This window comes from Coregonus clupeaformis, chromosome 7 (genome assembly GCF_020615455.1).
Source record: "Coregonus clupeaformis isolate EN_2021a chromosome 7, ASM2061545v1, whole genome shotgun sequence".
NCBI classification, from domain to species: domain Eukaryota; kingdom Metazoa; phylum Chordata; class Actinopteri; order Salmoniformes; family Salmonidae; genus Coregonus; species Coregonus clupeaformis.
The window spans coordinates 11782757-11803778 of NC_059198.1; the positions used below are offsets into that span (position 1 = coordinate 11782757).

The following is a 21022-nucleotide window of genomic DNA, read 5'->3' on the forward strand; positions in this document are numbered from 1 at the left end:
TATAATTGGTCATTTAGCAGACGCTCTTATCCAGAGCGACTTACAGCGGCTTAAGCTGCAGCACTGGGCCTCACCCTACTAAAAATTTGTGTGTTTTTTGCCAGTTTTAACCACACACTTGTTGTTTGTGTACATGGATTTTATAATGTCGTATGTTTTCCCCCCAACACCACTTTCCATCAATTTGTATAGCAGCCCTCATGCCAAATTGAGTCGAAAGCTTTTTTGAAATCAAGAAAGAATGAGAAGACTTTGCCTTTGTTTTGGTTTGTTTGTTTGACATTTGATCAGTATATTGTTTTCGCTGAGGTAATGTACGAGTCTGCTCTTAATGATAATGCAGAGGATTTCCCCAAGGTTGCTGTTGATATCCCACGGTAGTTATTGGGGTCAAATTTGTCTCTGCTTTGGTGGATTGGGGTGATCAGTCCTTGGTTCCAGATATTGGGGAATATGCCAGATCTGAGGATAATGTTAAAGAGTTTAGGTATAGCCAATTGGAATTTGTGGTCTGTATATTTTATCATTTTATTTAGGATACCATCAACCCCACAGGCCTTTTTGGGTTGGAGGGTTTGTATTTTGTCCTGTAGTTCATTCAATGTAATTGGAGAATCCAGTGGGTTCTGGCAGTCTTTAATAGTTGATTCTAAGATTTTTATTTGATCATGTATATGGTTTTGCTGTTTGTTCTTTGTTCTTTGTTATAGGGCCAAAAATATTGGAGAAGTGGTTTATCCATACATCTCCATTTTGGATAGATAACTCTTTGTGTTGTTGTTTGTTTAGAGTTTTCCAATTTTCCCAGAAGTGGTTAGATTCTATGGATTCTTCAATTATATTGAGCTGATTTCTGACGTGCTGTTCCTTCTTTTTCCATAGTGTATTTCTGTATTGTTTTAGTGATTCACCATAGTGAAGGCGTAGGCTCAGGTTTTCTGGGTCTCTATGTTTTCGGTTGGATAGGTTCCTCAATTTCTTTCTTAGGTTTTTGCATTCTTCATCAAACCATTTGTCATTGTTGTTAATTTTCTTAGGTTGTCTGCTTGACATTTTTAGATTTGATAGGGAAGCTGGGAGGTCAAATATACTGTTTAGGTTTTCTACTGCCAAGTTTACACCCTCACTATTACAGTGAAACATTTTGTCCAGGAAATTGTCTAGAAGGGATTGAATTTGTTGTTGCCTAATAGTTTTTTGGTAGATTTCCACACTACTTTCCTTCAACCTATAGCATTTCTTAATATTATTCAGTTCCTTTGGCTTTGATGCCTCATGATTGAGCATAGCTCTGTTCAAGTAGTGTCATTTTGCTGTGATCTGATAGGGGTGTCAGTGTGACTGACTGTGAACGCTCTAAGAGACTCTGGGTCTCTCTCTCTCTCTCCCTACCTCTCCTCCCCTCTCTCTTTCCCTCTCCCCTCTCTCACTCCCTCTCTCTCTCGCCTCTTTCACTTAATTTCTCCCTCCTCCTGTATTCACACTACAGTATTCCCTCCCCTCCCCTACCCTACCCACTCCTACTCTTCCTTTAGTCTTTTATCTTCTAATTACCCTATTTTAACTGTAGTGTTCTTATATCAGTTCTCCCCCAGCAAACCCCAACTTTATTTTACTTTAACCACAGATAATGTAGTCCTCTCCTTTCCCAAGTATGAGTCATACTCTGTGTTTATCCTAAGTGGCACCCTATTCCCTGTATAGTGCACTACTTTTGACCAGAGAAGTAGTGCACTATAAAGGCCATTTGGGATGCATTCTCTATCATGTCCCTGGTAGTTGAGGTCGTGTGATCTACTTTCTGTGATTCTGAAAGTAGGAGCTATCTTGTTCCCCTCAGGGAAGTTGTGCAGGGGGTTAGTCCCTCTCCAGGGCTCACACACTCAAGGTTTGGTAAAAACAGAGGGGGTGAGGGGGTGAAAGTGCTACGTAGCATATCAGTTTGATTCAGATTTTGATTCTAAGTTGATTCTAGCTACATCTCTTATTTGGTTTGATGTTGTGTTGATTGGTGTTTGCATTGTTGTTGTCATTTCTAATAGAACACATTACCTGAGCTTGGTCCCTGTGGAGGTAGCTGTCTGAGACTGAAGCAAAGGAGAGAGGGAGAAAAAGGAGAAGAAGAGAGACAAAGATCCCCTAAGGAAATAGAGAGAGAGGAGGAGATTCCCCATAGGAAATACTTGAAAACTCTGAGCAACAAATACAACTCAACATTTCTCACAAACAGAACAGACAATGCCACTGCTTCATCTGAAGTCTCAAAGCAGAACATAATACTAGTACTGTGTCCCAAATGGCACCCTATTCCATATTAACTTCCCTGTTTTTGACCAGGGCCCCTGTGGTGAAAAGTAGTGCACTATATAGAGACGCTAGAATTGCAAATAAAAGTTACACAAACTAACACACTTCTCCCCAAAAAACTCTGAAAAGAACCACCAGTCTCGCCTGGCCTAATCCATATTGATATGGCACATTAGCATAGTAATACTCTTTCTGCTCAGGATATGAAGATATTTCATCTCCCCCCCTCTCTCTCTTTCTCTCTTTATCTCTCTCCTGCTTTTTCTCTCTCTTTTTCTTTCTCTCTCTCTCTCTCTCTCTCTCTCGCGCTCTTTCTCTCCATTCCTCTCTGGTTCTGACCTCCCGCTCTTCCCTCTGGTATCTGTAAATACTAGTCATTCTGATGAGATATTCATCCAATTAAAGCTCTCCAGTCCTAATCCCTAACACACACCCTCCATCCCAGACAGGATATGGAAATGAATTATCATGTCAAATATGGAGCTGGTGCAAACACCCCCCCACCACCACACACACACACACACACACACACACACACACACACACACACACACACACACACACACACACACACACAAACACGCTCCATAGTTCATTTCTTTATCTGTGGATATTAAATTGGAGGCATTATTGGGGCGTTCATTCCTCATCCATACAGTGTGTACCCTAGCTGGAGATAAAGCCATTCCACCTCAGCAGCAGGGTGAAGTTATGCATATGTTTATGTCTGTGTCTGTCTATGCTCTGCTTAGTATGTTGTTTTCAGTGAATTTTACTTTAGTTTCTTATTTTCTCTGGCCCTCAACTTTCTGGTGCGTTGTAGGATGCATTGTATCTTTAGGGTGCGTTTTAAGATATATTCTAGGAATTGTTCCTCCATTATAATTTATCATCCTGGTCTTTGACAGGACACAGATTAGAGGACACAGCATGTAGATTCTAGATAAGGTTTTCTTCCTGTACCTGCGAAGTCCATCATGGATCATTAAAAGCAGCAGGACCTGCTCCATAACTCAGCTTCTACAGCTACAACAGACCACACATCCATTGTCTGCCTCTCAAATGCCACCCAATATCCTATATATTACACTACTTTTGACCAGGGCCCATAGTGGACTGTAATAGGTACTAGGGTGCCATTTGAGACACAGCCTTTGTCTGGATCATTTGAAAGGACTGGGCCATATTCATTCAAACCTGATATGAGAAATAACAAGGTGTCAGGATAGGTTTCTATTGTCAGTCCTGTTTTGAACACGCCTCTATCTGTCGGACCATGTATCCTTTCTTTGCTTTATAATCATATCCTCTTTGTCTGGATCCATTGTAAGGACTTTGGTCACTATTCAATCAAACTAGCTATGGGGAACTTGTTGATATAAGGATAGGTTTCTAGTGTCAGTCATCTCTTTTTAGCATTAGATTTTCTTTGACCATGCATCCTTTATGTGCTTTCTAAAGACTTGTGATTAGCAGGGCTGTAGTGTTTTGAACAGTCGTCTCTGCCTCAGTACATCATATGTCATAGTCCTAAAACCCATCTGTCCCTCTAACAGCCTGTAGCCAATATGTTTGGTGTGACAATGACAAAGGAGCTGTCTAGGACAGAGACACACTGACCATGATAGAGCAGAGACAGGCTGACTGCACCCTAGCTGCTATTAGCAATGCTGATGTTACACTGCAGCATTGCTCCCTTTTGTATTGGGTTGCGCAAAGAAAGTCAGTGGGAAGCCAAAGTTAAATCAAATTCAATTTCAACTTACTGTGCCGGTGGGCAGGATGGTTGTTCTTTAAAACGGGGTGAATTTGAGTCTAAATATCTAAAAGAACGTATTAAAAATTAATTAAAAATACTTTCCAAACAGTAAGTTGAAATTGAATTTTATTTCACTTCTGGCTTCTCACAGACTGTTTTTGAGCAACCCAATACAAAAGGGAGCAACGCTGTAGTGTAACATCAACATTGCTAATAACAGCTAACTGCACCAATGCTGACTATATCTCTCTCACACACGGCTGCATTGAATACTGAATACGCTATCCTTATTCTATCTTCTATATTCTCTCTCTCATTCTCTTTTTCTCTCTCTCTTCTCTCTCTTTCTATCTATCTACTCTATCTCTCTCTCATTTTCTGTAGCCTCCCCTCTGTGATCTGTTTCTCTTTTTTTTTTTACTTTCTCTCTTGCTCTCTCTCAATCTCACTCCTCTTTTACTCTTTCTCATTCACTCTTATTCTCTCTCTCTCATTCTCTCTTTCTGTCTCTGCCCCTGCCCCCCCTCCTCTCTCTCTCTCTCTCTGTAGCCTCACCTCCTCTCTGTTGTGTTTGTCTTTTCCTCAGTTATCCAAGCCTATTCACTTCCTGGTAATCAACACAGCAAGGTGTGAGTGTCTGCCTCTCTACTTTAATGGCTATGCTGGTTTGTATAGACTGAGTCCCAAATGGCAGGACTCCCTATGAGCCCTGGTCAAAAGTAGCACACTATGTAGGGAATAGGGTGCCATTTGAGACACAGCCTATTCTCAAACGAGCGTGGAATGGCTGCCAGGTGGCAGCCATGTTGAGAGGTACTTAAGCGTGAGGACACTGTGTACTGGGTAGAGAAGTTGCACCTGCCTAAAGATACACACAGCCTCTGAGAAACAGAATCAAATCAAAATAAAATGTTATTGGTCATGTACACAAATTTGCAGATGTTACTGCAGGTGCAGCGAAATTATTTTATTTCTAGCTCCTACTGTGCAGTAATACCAAGCAATACAAAACAATACACACAAATCCAAAGTAATAAAAATTAAGAAATTAAGAAATATCACAATGAGCAATGTCAGAGTGCGGAATTTAAATATACAGTATATTTAAGGAGTTTAAGTGTGCGAAGCTGTCATCAAGGCAAAGGGTGGCTATTTGAAGAATCTCAAATATAACATATATTTTGATTTGTTTAACACATTTATGGTTACTACATGATGTGATATTTCATAGTTTTGATGTCTTCACTATTATTCTACAATGTAAAAAATAGTAAAAATAAAGAAAAACCCTTGAATGAGTAGGTGTGTCCAAACTTTTGACTGGTAGTGTACATATACACTCAGTGTACAAATCATTAGAAACACCTACCAAATATTGAGTTGCACCCCCTTTTGCCCTCAGAACAGCCTCAATTTGTCGGGAATGGACTCTACAAGGTGTCGAAAGCGTTCCACAGGGATGCTGGCCCATGTTGACTCCAATGCTTCCTACAGTTGTGCCAAGTTGACTGGTAGTGGATCTCTACTTGTTCCATCTCATCCAACAGATGCTCAATTGGATTGAGATCTGGTGACTGGGCAGGCCACTGCAGTAAGCTGAATTCACTGTCATGTTCGTGGAACCATTCCTGGACAATCCTAGCCTTGTGGCATGGGGCATTATCCTGCTGAAAAAGTATATTTGTAGATGGATACATTGCTGCCATGAAGGGATACACCTGATTGGCAATGATGATCAGATATCCTGTGGCATTCAAACATTTCTCCACTTTTATTAAGGGGCCCAGTGTGTGCTATGAAAACACACACCACACCATCACATCACCACCATCAGCCTGCAATGTTGACACGTGGCATGATGGATGCATGTACTCGTGGTTTTCTCCATACCCTAGTCCTCCCATCAGCGTGAAACAGCAGGAACCGGGATTCATCAGACCAGGCAATGTTTTTCCAATTCTCCAGTGTCCAGTGTTTTGGTTCCTTAGCCCACTGCAACTGCAATTTCTTGTTTTTTGCTGAAAATAGGGGAACTCTGTAAGGTCGTCGGCTGCCATACCCCATTCCTGTCAAGATACGATGAATTGGGCATTCTTTTATGGGTCTTTGGGCAACAATGTTGTACTGGACTGTCAGTTGACTAACTGTAGCCCGTCTGTTGCTCTGCACAATTTGTGCCAGCCTCCTTTGTCCTCTTTCATCAATGACCCATTTTCGACCACTCCCCTGCCGTTGGCCGGATGTCCTTTGGGTGGTGGACCATTCTTGATACACACGGGAAACTGTTGAACATGAAAAATCCAGCTGTGTTGCAGTTCTTGACACACTCAAACCGGTACGCCTGGCACCTACTACCATACCCCGTTCAAAGGCACTTAAATATTTTGTCTTGCCCATTCACCCTCTGATTGGCACACATACACAATCAATGTCTCAATTGTCTCAAAGCTTAAAAATCCTTCTTTAACCTGTCTCCTCCCCTTCATCTACACTGATTGAAGTGGATTTAACAGGTGACATCAATAAGGGATCATAGCTTTCACCTGGTCAGTCTATGTCATGGAAAGAGCCGGTGTTCCTAATGTTTTGTATACTCAGTGTAGATAATGGTGTGTCTACAATACAGTATATACATTTAAAGTGGGTAAAACAGACTGTAAACATTATTAAAGTGACCAGTGTTCAATGACTATGTACAGGGGAGGGAGAGGTTATTTTCCTGGCACTACTCTGCCAAGGCTCTCACCTCCTCCCTGTAGGCTGTCTCGTTGTTGTTGGTAGTCAGGCCTTCCACTGTTGTGTGATTGAGTTGGAGACATCCGTGGCAACACAGTCATGGGTGAACAGGGAGTACAGGAGGTGGTTGAGCACACACCTCTGTGGGAGATCAGCGTGGCAGAGTTGTTGTTGCCTACCTTCACCACCTGGGGTTGGCCCGTCAGGGAGTCTAGGACCCAGTTGCACAGGGCCGACCCAGGGCCTCGGTCTTAGTGATTAGCTTGGATGGCACTATGGTGTTGAAGGCTGAGCTGTAGTCGATGAACAGCATTCTTACATAGGTATTCCTCTTGCCCAGGTGGGATAGGGCAGTGTGCAGTGCGATGGTGATTGCGTCATCCATGGATCTGTTGGGGCGGTATGCAAATTGTTGTGGGTCTAGGGTGTCGGGTAAGGTGGAGGTGATATGATCCTTAACTAGCCTCTCAAAGCACTTCATGATGACAGAAGTGAGTGCTATGGGGCAATAGTCATTTAGTTCAGTTACCTTTGTTTTCTTGGGTACAGGAACAATGGTGGGCATCTTGACTCAAGTGGGGACAACAGACTGGGATAGGGATAGATTGAATATGTCCGTAAACACTCCAGCCAGCTGGTCTGCACACACGTCTGGACTGGCAGCCTTGTAAGGGTTAACATGCTTAAATGTCTTACTCACGTCAGCCATGGAGAACGATATTGGAACAGAAAACGGTATTGAGATGGAATGTTTCATCAATGAGACAATTTGCAGAATGTCAGCCAAGTTTCAATGAGCTCCATCTTCTCCCACTTTCCACCACTGGACTTCCTTTCATCACCATATTTGGTGGTGAGTGGAAGTTCTAAACATTTACATTTTAGTCATTTAGCAGACGCTCTTATCCAGAGCGACTTACAGTTAGTGAGTGCATACATTTGCATACTGGCCCCCCGTGGGAAACGAACCCACAACCCTGGCGTTGCAAGCTCCATGCTCTACCAACTGAGCTACAGGGGACTACCGGATGCTTTAGATTTATACACCCTGTGGCATGTCTGGGTTTCCCTTTTTGTCTGTGATATAACCTCTCCCCTTCCTGTTCTAACCCCTCCCCTTCTTGTCTCTACAGTGTGAAGATGGACAGGAAAAATAAAAGGTTTGAAGCAGCAGCAGCACAAGCCCTAACCCTCTAACCTTCCCATTCTAACCCCTCCTCTTCCTGTTGTAACCCCTTCCCTTCCTGTTTCTCCAGTGTGAAGATGGAGGGGAAGAGTAAAGGGTTGAAGCAGCAGCAGCAGCACCACAAGAAGCTCCTGGCAGCCATGTTGTCCCAGGATTCCTTTGACTCCGCCCATAGCTCCGCCCCCTCGCTCACCGAGGAGGAGATTGAGGACGAGGATGATGCCATGGAACTGCTGGGTAAGATCAGAAAATGTGCATACACATACAAACAAATGCACACACATGCACACGCACACACACACACACACACACACAGTCTTGTACAGCTAACCTTGTGGGGACACACAGTTCAGTCCCATTCAAAATCATATTTTCCCTAACCCTAACCCTAACCCGTACTCTTACCCTTACCCTAACCCTAACCTTAACCCTAACCCTAACCGTAACCCAAAAACCTAACCTTAACCGTAACCCTAAACCTAACCCTAGTTCCTAACCGTAACCCTAGCTCCTAACCCTAACCCTAAAACTAACCCTAGCTCCTAACCGTAACTCTAAAACTAACCCTAGCTCCTAACCGTAACTCTAAAACTAACCCTAGCTCCTAACCGTAACTCTAAAACTAACCCTAGCTCCTAACGTAACTCTAAAACTAACCCTAGCTCCTAACCCTAAACCTAAACCTAACCCTAGCTCCTAACCCTAACCCTAAACCTAACCCTAGCTCCTAACCCTAACCCTAAACCTAACCCTAGCTCCTAACCGTAACTCTAAAACTAACCCTAGCTCCTAACCGTAACCCTTAACATAGTTCTAACACTCATTCTAACCTTAACCCTAAACCCCCTAGAAATAGCATTTGACCTCGTGGGGACTAACAAAATGTCCCCAGTTGGTAAAATGTTTGCTCGTTTACTATTCTTGTGGGGACTTCTGGTCCCCACAAGAATAGTTAAACACGTCCACACACACACACACACACACACACACACACACAGGGGTCGATGGGTTCACACCTTACACTCTTCAAGCTCCATTTTCATCAAATACTACTAACAACTACTATACAAAACCAGACTGAATACTGATTCACAGATATACATTTCAAATATGCCAGTGAAGATAATGACTCTATTTTCATAGAGGGTCATTGAGTTCTGACTTTATGGTGTTGCTCGTGTCCTCATTACAGCTAAAATAGGCTACCCAGTTCCACAACAACAATAACCACCAGATATGCTGAATTTGGAAAACACATTCATAAATACTGAACTGAATTTCCTTCCTTTGTGAATAACAAACACTTACATGAAAGTCAGGCTCTAGACAAGAGATGATTGCATTGCAAATGGTCTCTCAATAATCTAAGAGGCAAAACAAGTTTAGTACAGTAAAGGTATAATAACCATGAATAAGAGATAGATACTGATACATGATAATCCACAGCCAAACTAGATGAAACAAAACAAATTGCACACACTCACGCACGCACACACGCACACAGAGAGACACACAGAGACAAACACAAATAGCCATGCTGTAGTGTAGCTACTCCATGGTAGGACAGAATGGTTTAGAAGTGTCTTGCTGTGTTCTTCACAGTGCTTACAGCCACCTGTTATCTGGCCAAGTAAAACTCAACTCCACAATGTACTGTGCTTTGTTCTGTGTAATTGCTATTCGCAGTAATTGCGTGCTAAATCTGTAGTTTTTGATAAAAACATTGTGATGTCAGAGCTCCAGTCCGGCCACACTTGTCGCCGCTCAACTCTGTTGATGTGAAGTACATTGCGGGGATGAGATTTACTTAGCTACCTGTTATCATGCCCTCACACACACACTGAGCACCAGTGTGTGTGTGTGTGTGTGTTGGTCAAGGAATGTGTCATTCATCCATTCATAACAATTTAGGTTGTAATTCATAACGGTGATGAATGAATGAACGAACAAACAAACACTATATTCCTTTAGGTTTTTTGTTCCTTTAGGTTTTTTGTTTGAGGGTGTTTCTTGGTTTCTTGAAGTTTATTGTGTGTGACTTGATGTGCTATTCCTGGATTACACAGTGAGGTGGTGTCTGTTCTTTTTGCTCCGTTCACCTTGTCTGACCAGACACTGAGGTATCTTGTCTCATGTCAAATCCAATTTGTTCTCTTTCTTGTAAAGGCAGTGTTCTCTGTTATCTAAAGCTCTCTGGTTTATCTCTCTCTCCTTTCATCTCTCTTTCTCTCTCTCTCTCTCTCTCTCTCTCTCTCTCTCTCTCTCTCTCTCTCTCTGTCTCTCTCTCTCTCCCACTCTCTCCCGCTCTCTCCTGCATTATAATCCTTACCTCCAGCGATAGGTAGGTAGGTAGAATAAAGTACAAAGGGGATTATCCCTGGGCTCTAGCTCTGTTGTAATGAAAGGTCTCATTCTTCTGATACCAGATTCACGCTAAGGGAGAAACACACATCCACAGAGGGAAATAGCTGATTCATAGCCTTACACAATCCTGCTTTAAATCCCACAGATTGCCTGCTGCTTTCTATTTCTTTCTTTCTTTTCCAACACTTATTGCTCTGAAGTATATGTTGAATTACTGATATACATGTATAACTGGTCAGCCAAAGTAGTGCTTTATTGATTCACAATAGAGTAGCAAGACTTTCTGTAACACGTGTAGATCCTTTCTGTGTGTCTTGCATGACCACTCTCTCTCCCCAGATGGGAAAGCAGGAGTCCAATTACGCAGTGGTTGACCAACTCTCTCCCCTTATCCCCTCTTATTCGCTCTCCCCTTAGTCTCTTCTGTAGTGACAGATAATCCATGTCCTCCCCCACTTAAGAAGGCCATGTCATCTGCAGGGCACTGCACATCCATAGAGCTCATTTGTAGAGTGGCGTCTGGATGAGTTGAAGTAGAGTAATTATTCATATGTGTTTAATGTTTGCCCTGTTAGAGAAGGAGAGGACGCTATTGGTCGTGCCATACTATATAAACCATATTTAATCACAGGGGACATTACAGCACTTTGTGTGTTTATTATATGAAATTACCCTGCTTGATCATATCTCTGATTGATCATATCTCTGATCGATCATAATTCTGATAGCTGTGTGTCTGACTCTTAACAGCCTACAGTCCAGTCCACAGATAGCAGATATTCAGAGGGGATGATGCAGTGAGGTCATTTGTGATTCTGTGTGAAGGTTTGGCCTAATATAGTGAAGGGTTTGGCCTGGTGCAGCCCACTGAGACTGGGCCGGTCCTGGCAGAGAGAGAGGCAGAGAGGTCTATCAGTCTTACTTAATGGCGTTCCAGACTGCAACGGAATACAGAGATGGTAGGGAGAGAAGAGAGATGCCCAGTGGTTGGTGACATGATGTATGGATCCAGAAGGCCTTTCATGACTCTTTTCATCTCAGTTCAGTTGACAAAGGACTGTCCTATTGTCTTAATTAAGTTGAAAGAAATCACAAACAGGGGATTGCAATTAGAGTGGACATCATGGGAACTGAACTTGACTTCAGATAAGCCATACTGTTTTGATTATGACTCAGGGAGTTGTGATGAGATAATATTCAACGGAGTGGCTGCAGTTCCAGATTTTCTGCAACCCGATTTGCTATGGCTAATGATACAGAGATTTCTGCGCATGTGCAGAATTGATTTTTTATGTAGCTGCTTCCCACTCTGCTGCCTACGTAGCTTCTGCTCAGTGCTCCGCTGCTGGTTGACCCTTGGAGGGGAAACTTGATGTTGTACACTAAATACCTGTTTTTACTGTCTATGCTAAAGAAATGGACGACGTGCGATTTAATGTATTATTTTTTTCAATTGTGGTGTTAGGCATCATGCAGCTAAAATGTTGACGTTGTACACAAACGACATGATCGACATGTTCGTACAAACATTGTTGTCTGTGGTAACAGTATTACAAACATAAGCACAACACAAAGGCAGTCTAGCGATTTCATGTTCTGCTTAGTTCCATGCAGCTATTTAGGCAAGCAAGACACAGACAGGCAGTCAAAATAGCGATTTCATATTATTTTCTCATCATCGTTGCAAACATTGAATAGTTCTTTTTACAGCCACTCTCACTGTGATAAAACAGCATAACTATGAAGATTATCATCACAAATAGTAGGCAGTCTAAAGCAGTAGTTGACAAACAATGTAAGGAGTAACAGCGCACCTTTGTCAGACTCTGGTTACTGGTCTGGATACACACTCGACTGCCTAGAACGTCCAGCTACCCAGAGGTGGAACAGCTAGGTAAGCTACTTGTGCTGTACATGCATGATCATTGAGAAGCGAAATAGCAGTTAGTAGGGCCTGTGTGTGGTTAAAACGCAATAGTTTTTGTCCCAACGCAAAACTCAAGTGGGGAGTTACATTCCGCTATCTAGGCAGCATTGTAAACACAAGCACGACACAGACACGCAGTCTAATTAGCCATTTAGTGGTATGTTTTCATCATCATTGCAAGCATTGGCTAAGCAGGAGGCAGACAGGCAGTCAAAGTAGCAGTGTTCTTTTTCCAGGAACTCTGGCTAGTGGCTACGATATGGCAACAACTAAACAGATTAGCCTACATCATGTGCAACTGAAATATCCGTTACAACAGACAGATAAGGTTGTATAGGCTTCATACTATATATGTTTTGGAATGTTCATTCAAATCGCTGCGCGATTTTTATTTCAGCTGTTCAGAAATATGAGGCAGAGACGTAGGCTACATCATCATGGTTCAGAAGAGGGTGAGTAAAGAGAGAAACATGAAGGGAGGGGGAGTGTGTTAGCGGTAGCTACGTAGTGTGCGTAAAATATCGCAAGCGCAGAACGTGATTCGGATCCTTAGCTTTAAGAAAGAGGTTTCTGGAGGGACGGGGTGAAAAGCGGGGGAATACTCTTTATTCGCAGCCACGGCCTATGCGTCCCGAAAGACACCATTTTCCTTATAGGGTCCTGGTCAAAGGTTGTGCACTATATAGGGAATAGGGTGCCATTTGGGATACAGGCAAAGTTGTTTGGATCCAGGAATGTAGTTTGTAGATCATTTATTGTGACATCAATATGTGCTACTTACCACTGTGAGTGATCATGACAGAGAAGTGGATGTTTTAGTCACTGTGTTTACGAGGTTACAATGACCTCTAGTGGCCACAGATGGAATAGCAGCCAGTGACTGGCACTGAATTCTCCTGTGAACCATGGGGTGTATTCATTAGGGCATACCATAGCAAAACATTGCGCAACGAATAGAAAACAAGCATTTCTTATTGGACTTCAGATGGTACTTCCCCGTTTTACTCTGTTTCCGTCCGTTTTGTACCTACTGAATACGACCCTGGTGTTTATTGTTGTTCTCTGTGAGTCAGACTGGGCCACTGGTGTCTCTCTCTCCCACTCTCTGAGCTTCTGCCAGACTAAACCATCTGTGCGTAGCAGAGGGTTACCAATTTAACACATGCACACGCACAGCGTGCCAAACTAACCAGGTGCAACGATGACTCTGCCACTTTCTGTAGACGTGTTGTTTCTGTTCTTGTTTTTGACCAAACCAATCCACCATGTAACAAAGCACTGAGCAGTTGGCATGGGGTACTGCATGCCAAGCCAGGAGTGTCTTTGTTATTCTATGACTCCAGTTGCTCACACACACACACGTATGCATATTGTAACAAAGCACTGAGCAGTTGGTCTGTGGTACTAAGTCAAGCCAGGAATAGGGCTGTTACGGTGAACGTATTACCGCCACACCAGCGGTCACGAGTCATGATGGCAGTCAAATTCCACTTGACCGTTTAGTCACGGTAATTAGGCTTCTCCAAGCTCTGATGTTGCTGATTGTGATTAGTAGCCTACCAAACTTGATAACTGCCTGGTACTCAGGACTCTATTGTCCCTCTAATCACTCTGACATCAATGCAAATGTGATCGAAATTCTAATCAAACACTTCGTGAGAGCCCATTAGCTCATGTTGCGCAACATTTCTATAGGCTATGCAATTGCGTGAGAAAACAGTCTATTAAAAAGAGGTGGTCCCCATCAGCTTTCTATAGGCTAGGCCTACTATATTTATTTCTCAACTTGCATAATATTAAGCACATTGCTTCTCTTTACAACAGGAGTATAGCCTACCTGGCTGGCATGAAAATGAACCATGGGAAAAGCGTCCTCCATTCGCTATTTAAGTGCATAGATGACATTATTCCCCCTGCCCCTGTTTTGAGACAGGTGCATGATAATGGTCAATTCTAAATCAAAACAAATGTCACTCATTTATTATTTAGTATATGCAAAGATTAAATAAAGAATAGTCTGATGGGTGACAATATTAGCCTATCACTTGTAAATTATATATTTTCACTTGTGAATGATGCCCAGCTTGTGTGCAATAAGGCAAGAAACGCATGCCTTTTTTTAAAAACTTTTTCAAATCATAGTCTCACACCTCATGTAGCCTAGCCCATAGGCCTATATGTTTTGATAAGGTTTGTATCACAACTAAAGTGGCCAAATAACTTCTTAAAACGATTCACACAGCCTAACTGGCATACATAAGCAGCGCATGAGTTTCAAGTTTGGGGAAGATAATTTTCACCATAAAAATGCACCTTTATAATAAAAACATTACATGCATAATCGCATTTGCGGTCACTTTTGAGAATGGTGTTTTCCCACTAATGGAACATTCGTGCTTATAGCCTACTGCCATGTGCGCATTGCTGCGCTTATAATGTGAAGAAATAGGCTAAAACTTTATAAATTTGTTTAGATAAACGTTCTGATCTGTTGTGAGCCTCATTTTTTATGCTAGTGGTTGTATTAATTTAAGATCTATCCCATCCCACAACTGTCCCAGACTATGTTTGGAATATTTATTTCTCACACAGTATAGAATAGGTCTACTTTTGTACTATGGGGGAGAGTAGATTGACATAGGCTAGTGCTTTTGCTGTTCATCAGGCCTACTCATCTTGTTGGCTGAAGAAAAGTAAATGTGGACTGTTCTTCCAATATTTACGTTTACATTTTAGTCATTTAGCAGACACTCTTATCCAGAGTGACTTACAGTTAGTGAGTGCATACATTTTCATACTGGTCCCCCGTGGGAATCGAACCCACAACCCTGGCGTTGCGAGCAAAAGGCATGGATTTGTTTAGGGGGCATTACGGCCACACAAAGGGGATGCCGCCGGGAAATTCAAGGTATTATCAAGTGCTTGTCAAATTGTGAATGACAGACTGATGAAGTGTGTACAGCCTATGCTAAAAACAAAGCAGAGCACATGCCTTTCATGCAACTTTTTTAAAATCATCATTAGTCGCATCATGCAGCCTTAGAATGAATTAGAAATCTAAACATATAGCCCAATGTTTGAATCACAACTAAAGTTACATAAATAACTCTAAATGAAGCATATAGGAGTACCTGTTTCTTTGTTAACTTCTCAACACAGAATAGGCGCATGTGCTTGCTCCCTCAAATCTTTTGGAGAAAATATATTTTGTATTTTATTCAGATATGTTCAATTGTATTCTTCATACTATAAAGTAATATAAAATAATGCTATGGAATTCTAAGCAAATCTTGTATGCTAAACAAACTAGTGTAGCCCACAGCCGTATGGCATAGCCAGATCAGGGCCTAATATAAGGACAACTCAGAGTATGCTATTCTGCTCTTCAGAAATATACTTTATTTCTTCATAACATGTTTCTTTAGACCTGTCTAAAATAAATAATGGATTTATTGTGACGGTGTAGACTATATTACATGGATTTATTAGACTTTTAAAATGTAGATGTTCCAAAGGTCTGGATCAGTGGCTTATAGGGTATGCATGGAAGCCAGGAAATGCTAAATGTGTTTATGTTAATTAACGGTCAATTACTGTGAGACTGGCAGTTATTTGCTTGACATTCCCCGGCTGATGAAATTTCATCTATAAATGTAAATGTGTCCAAATCCACATATAGACAGATACAGTCGTTTTCTCCCACAATGTCTCTCTGTCACTAAAGCTATCAGAACCATTTCCTGGGTCTTTGTTCTAAGGCTCTGCTAATTGGTTGTAAGCCTGCTAGTTGCGTCGGTACGGTAACCAAATGAGCTCAAATATGCTAATGAAAATTAGCATGTCTTGCGTTGTGGAGCTCATCCATAATATCCCATAATATCCCCCTCCCTCCAGAGTGTGTGTGTGTCAGTGGTGGTCAGGGCGAAATCCAAACCAGTCTAATTAGTATGAATGGCAGTAGAGGCATATGATTTGATGATGATGCCAGTGGTGTGTGTGTGTGTCAGACCTACTTTTTTCCTTGCATTTGAGTATTTTCAAATACACAGCCCAAAACAAGTACTTTTATTTGAGTATTTGAATGGTTACTTGTAAAAACCAAATAGTCAACCAAATTGTCTGTGTGTCTGCCTTGTCTGTCTGTGTTTTCCACCATTAGAGGTAAGTTTAGCACTTGACATGAAATGAGAGGAAAGTGTGTTATAAACTATTATAGACAGGGACAAATACTGGGGAGTCAGAGGCTAGTTCATCACAGTCATTTATATGACCTCCTGTTGTCCTTAGTGTTAAATGCAGTAAAATCCACACTGGAAACTAATGTGTCACAGGCTTTATGAAACACTGGAAAGTACACAAGGAGAAAGCATAACCTTCTCCACAGACTATGCTGGTGAAACCACACTTTGAAACAGTTCTTAATAAAGTAACAAGTTGAGTCTAGCTGGTGGAGAGAAACAGCCTTCAGTTGGCAACACTTTGTTGTTCTATGGTTAGTTAATAAAAACAACAGAGATGGCCAGTTCCTCCTGAGAGGGCTCTAGCTGACCCCTTTCTGAAACGTTATAATAATGTTACATTTACATTACATTTGAGTCATTTAGCAGACACTCTTATCCAGAGAGAGATACAGTCATGTTGTAATAACTAATTCTCCTCTCCACTGACAATGAAGTCTCCCGGCCATCTCCTGCCTTACCATTGAATGAACATGTAGGTAAGTTAAGGTTACTGTATTAAAGTGGTTGTTGTCAGTTGTCTGGATACCTGACTGAGCCCTCACACTACCCCTGTCCTCGGTCTCACCTGAGCTTAATAGTGGCCCTGTTCCTAATTGCAAACACAACATAACCCCCCCCCCCCCCTACACAAACACACCACCAGGACTCTCTAAAGGTCATATATTTGTACAGGAGATATCAGACCCCCCTCTGTGAATCAACAGACCCGCTTTTGTGCTCTACCACCCGGCTGGGGGTCCCCGAACATGAGAGGGGGGAGGGGTGATAGTGTACCCTTACTCTCTAGGTGATTCAGGAGAACAGCAGAATATTGAAATGACATCATTTAACCGGTCAATAGTTTTTTGTCACCCTTGGTGAACATAACTCAGAGAAAATAAATATCACATGTGGCATTCCACAAGGTTCGAATTTGGGTCCGCTACTGTTCAGTTTATATATGTTACCCCTTGGCAGCGTTATCAGAAAGCACAGCATTGATTTTCAAACTACGCAGACGATACACAACTTTACTTTTCTGTGTCACCAGAGGATTTTAGCTTCATGGATAAATTATTAGACTGTACTAGTGATTTAAATACTTGGATGGCTCACAACTTCCTCCAGCTAAATCAAGACAAAAACGAGGTACTTATTGTTTGAGCCAAAGCACAGAGAGAGAATCTGGCCGCACATTTTAATTCACAGGCACCTAGGTGTTATTTTAGATTCTGAACTCAATTTCGAATCACACATTAGGAATATGACCAAAATAGCTTTTTACCACCTGAGGAACATTGCCAAGGTGCGGCCGTTTCTCTCTCAGGCTGCAGCACGGGTACTGACCAAGACCAGACGGAGAGCACACATTACACTGGTTTTAAGGTCTCTGCACTGGCTGCCTGTGAGTTTTATAATTAATTTTAAGATTCTTCTATTGGTCTTTAAATCAATCCACGATTGTGTACCCCAATACATGTCAGACATGCTTTTAAGTTATGTACCCAGTAGGTCCCTCATGTCCTCTGGCACTGTCCTTTTAACTATCCCAAAGCCTAGGACCAAGATAGCCTGCTAGAGACCCTGTGGGGGGATTAAACTGTGGACATTTTTAAAAGAGATCATAAAACACACCCTTTTAGCTTTGCTTTTCCTCAGGGTGCTTTTCAGTCTTTCAGTTTTGATTGTTATTATTTTGTGTAGTAAATATTTCTGTTTTTCTTTTCATTTGTTTTCTTTTTTTTCTTCCTGTGAAGCACGTTGTGTTGCGTTCCATGTCTGAAATGTGCTGTATAAATAAAGATTGATTTGATTTGTGTGTGATCTCTGATACACGTAGGATTAGTGTTGGGATCTGACATTATTGTGAGATTACTGTACCTGTGTGTATGTCTGTATCTGTGGCTTTGTGTGTGTCTGTTCATGCGCGTGTGTGTGTATGTGTGTGTGTGTGAATCTGGTCCAATTGCAGAGCTTCCGAGCCCAGCCCCAATATCAGTATATCTCTTTGTTCCATTCTGTATTTAGAATAGAGAGATAGAGAGGGAGAGGGGGGAGAGAGGGAGAGAGAAAGAGTGGGAGAGAGGGAGCGAGAGAGAGCGGAAGACATGGAGAGGGAGAGAGAGCGCGGGAGAGAGAGAAAATAAAGAGCTAGCGCAGGAGAGCGAGCTAGAGTGGGAGAGAGGGAGGGAGGGAGAGAGAAGAGAGAGGGAGAGCTAGAGCGGGGGAGGGAGAGAGAGAAGAGAGAGCTAGAGAGGGGGAGGGGGAAAGAGAGAGAGAGAGAGAGCTTGAGGGGGAGAGAGAAAGAGAGCTAGAGCGGGAGAGGGTGAGAGAGAGAGCTAGAGGGGGAGAGAGAGAGCTAGAGGGGGAGAGAGAGAGCTAGAGGGGGAGAGAGAGCTAGAGGGGGAGAATGGGAGAGAGAGGGAGCTAGAGCGGGAGAGAGAGAGAGAGCTAGAGGGGGAGAATGGGAGAGAGAGAGAGCTAGAGCGGGAGAGGGGGAAAGAAAGAGAGGGAGAGTGCCAGGGCTGGCAGACACCTCACCCTGCTCTGAACTTCCTGACGCCAGCCCTCCCCCTCTCCTCCTCTCCCTCCTCGCCCTGACAACCAGAGACACAACAGTTGCCCAGGCAACAGCACAAACAAACAACTGAGCCGTATCATCAGGGAGCATTGTTTGTCAAAAGACACAAGAGGAGAGGAGAAGGGCATGTTAGTAGTGTGAATTACAGCAGTACTAAATCTTTCACATAAAGTCAAGTCAAGTAAAGGGGGTTGGAACCGCTGGCAGGGTGGCAGCATCTCTGACTAAAGGTTATGATTCTATGTAGTTTGATGGGAGAGAGAGTCCCCAGTTAGAAAATAAGTGCTGCCATTATGACGCCTGTAAAAGAGTACATGTGCAGATTGATGGTCTAATTGAAGGGTGAATTGCAGTGGTATTACTGGAGGCAATTACAACACTGATGGGCAATTTCAGTGTTACTGTGTCATCTGTTGAAAAAATCTGATACTCACTGGTCTCAGAGTTAACTGATAGAATGGTTGGTTTTGTATAAACTGTTAAGGCTTAGAATAGAAAAGCTTGACAGATTGTACTGTATGAATGGACACATACTGTAATATCATGGCTAAACACAGATAGTTTATTTAAATAGAGACATTTGAGGATAAAGGACCTTTATGATTATGCCTAGAATGCTCTGTCTGAAGATTGTTATTGACTGAAGACCTGAAAAGACCCATAGACAATAAATCAGTTTTTATATCTATGAAAAGGCCTTTGTTCATCTTACAGTATCTTTGCCAGGAACATCGTGTATTGTGTGTGACTTTATGTTCTTCTCATGATAAAAACCACAATGTCACTTCTCAGGTATTTTTATAGGAGACAGGGTGGCCCCTGTCAGCATCAAAATGAAGATGCAGCTGACAAACAGCGAGTTATAGACTTTATGAGGTAATTACTGAGTAATCAGAGTGTGTGTGTGTGTGTGTGTGTGTTGTCTTTAGTATCTATGTGTTGATCACAAACAGGTAGCTAACTCCCCATTACCTCTTCAGCTGTGTATGAATGAGGACTATGGACACAGAGGGGGGATTTCAGCTCCAACTACTTCATTACCTGACAATGTAACCCACATAATCTGGCAACCTGGACACAGACAGACATCTTTATCTCTGGGCTGTAGATCACCTTATCTGCCAAGAAACCTCTGTTGTTCTCCTTTAGTAACTGGACCAGGGCAAGTATTCACAAAGCGTCTCAGAGTAGGAGTGCTGATCTAGGATCTGTTTAGCCTTTTAGATCATAGTGAATAAGATTAAATGGACAGGGAGGAACTGATCCTAGATCAGCACTCCTACTCTGAGACACTTTGTGGATACGGGTCTCTAACGTTGATATCTTTTTACTGTATTCTTATGATATTGCATCAACAGTTACTTGTATGAACTCTAGATGGCAGTATTGAGCCTGGGAGACGGTTGTTGGTCTCTGTCTCCAGGCTTTCTCTCAGAGATGAGGGTTACATCTTAAGAGCTTGAGTTGAATGAGTTGACATGGTAGGCTCTGATCTATCGTTCTCTCTCTCCATCTGATTCTATTAGTTTATTGTCTACTGAATACTCTCTCTCTCTCTCTCTCTCTCTCTCTCTCTCTCTCTCTCTCTCTCTCTCTCTCTCTCTCTCTCTCTCTCTCTCTCTCTCTCTCTCTCTCTCTCTCTCTCTTTCAATTCAATTTCAATTCCATTTCAATTTAAGGGCTTTATTGGCATGGGAAACGTATGTTAACATTGCCAAAGCAAGTGAAGTAGATAGTAAACATAAGTGAAAAAAAACTATAAATATTAACAGTAAACATTACACTCAGAAGTTCCAAAATAATAAAGACATTTCAAATATCATATTATGTATAAATACAGTGTTGTAACAATGTGCAAATAGTTAAAGTACAAATGGGAAAATAAATAAACATAAATATGGGTTGTATTTACAATGGTGTTTGTTCTTCACTGGTTGCCCTT

At 42.2% G+C, this 21022-nt stretch overlaps 1 protein-coding gene across 5 annotated transcripts in view; it reads left to right on the forward strand.

Annotated features, from left to right (window-relative positions):
- Positions 1 to 21022, forward strand: part of c7h8orf34 (chromosome 7 C8orf34 homolog) — a 176548-nt gene that overhangs the window by 90229 nt on the left and 65297 nt on the right. For 3 of the 5 annotated variants that reach the window (XM_045221165.1, XM_045221168.1, XM_045221166.1), the window contains exons 7-8: positions 7936 to 7962; positions 8059 to 8225. In XM_045221165.1, the coding sequence (XP_045077100.1) occupies positions 7936 to 7962; positions 8059 to 8225 (194 nt within the window). The remainder of the gene's footprint in view (positions 1 to 7935; positions 7963 to 8058; positions 8226 to 21022) is intronic. The other 2 variants (XM_045221167.1, XM_041880311.2) reach the window with 1 other exon arrangement.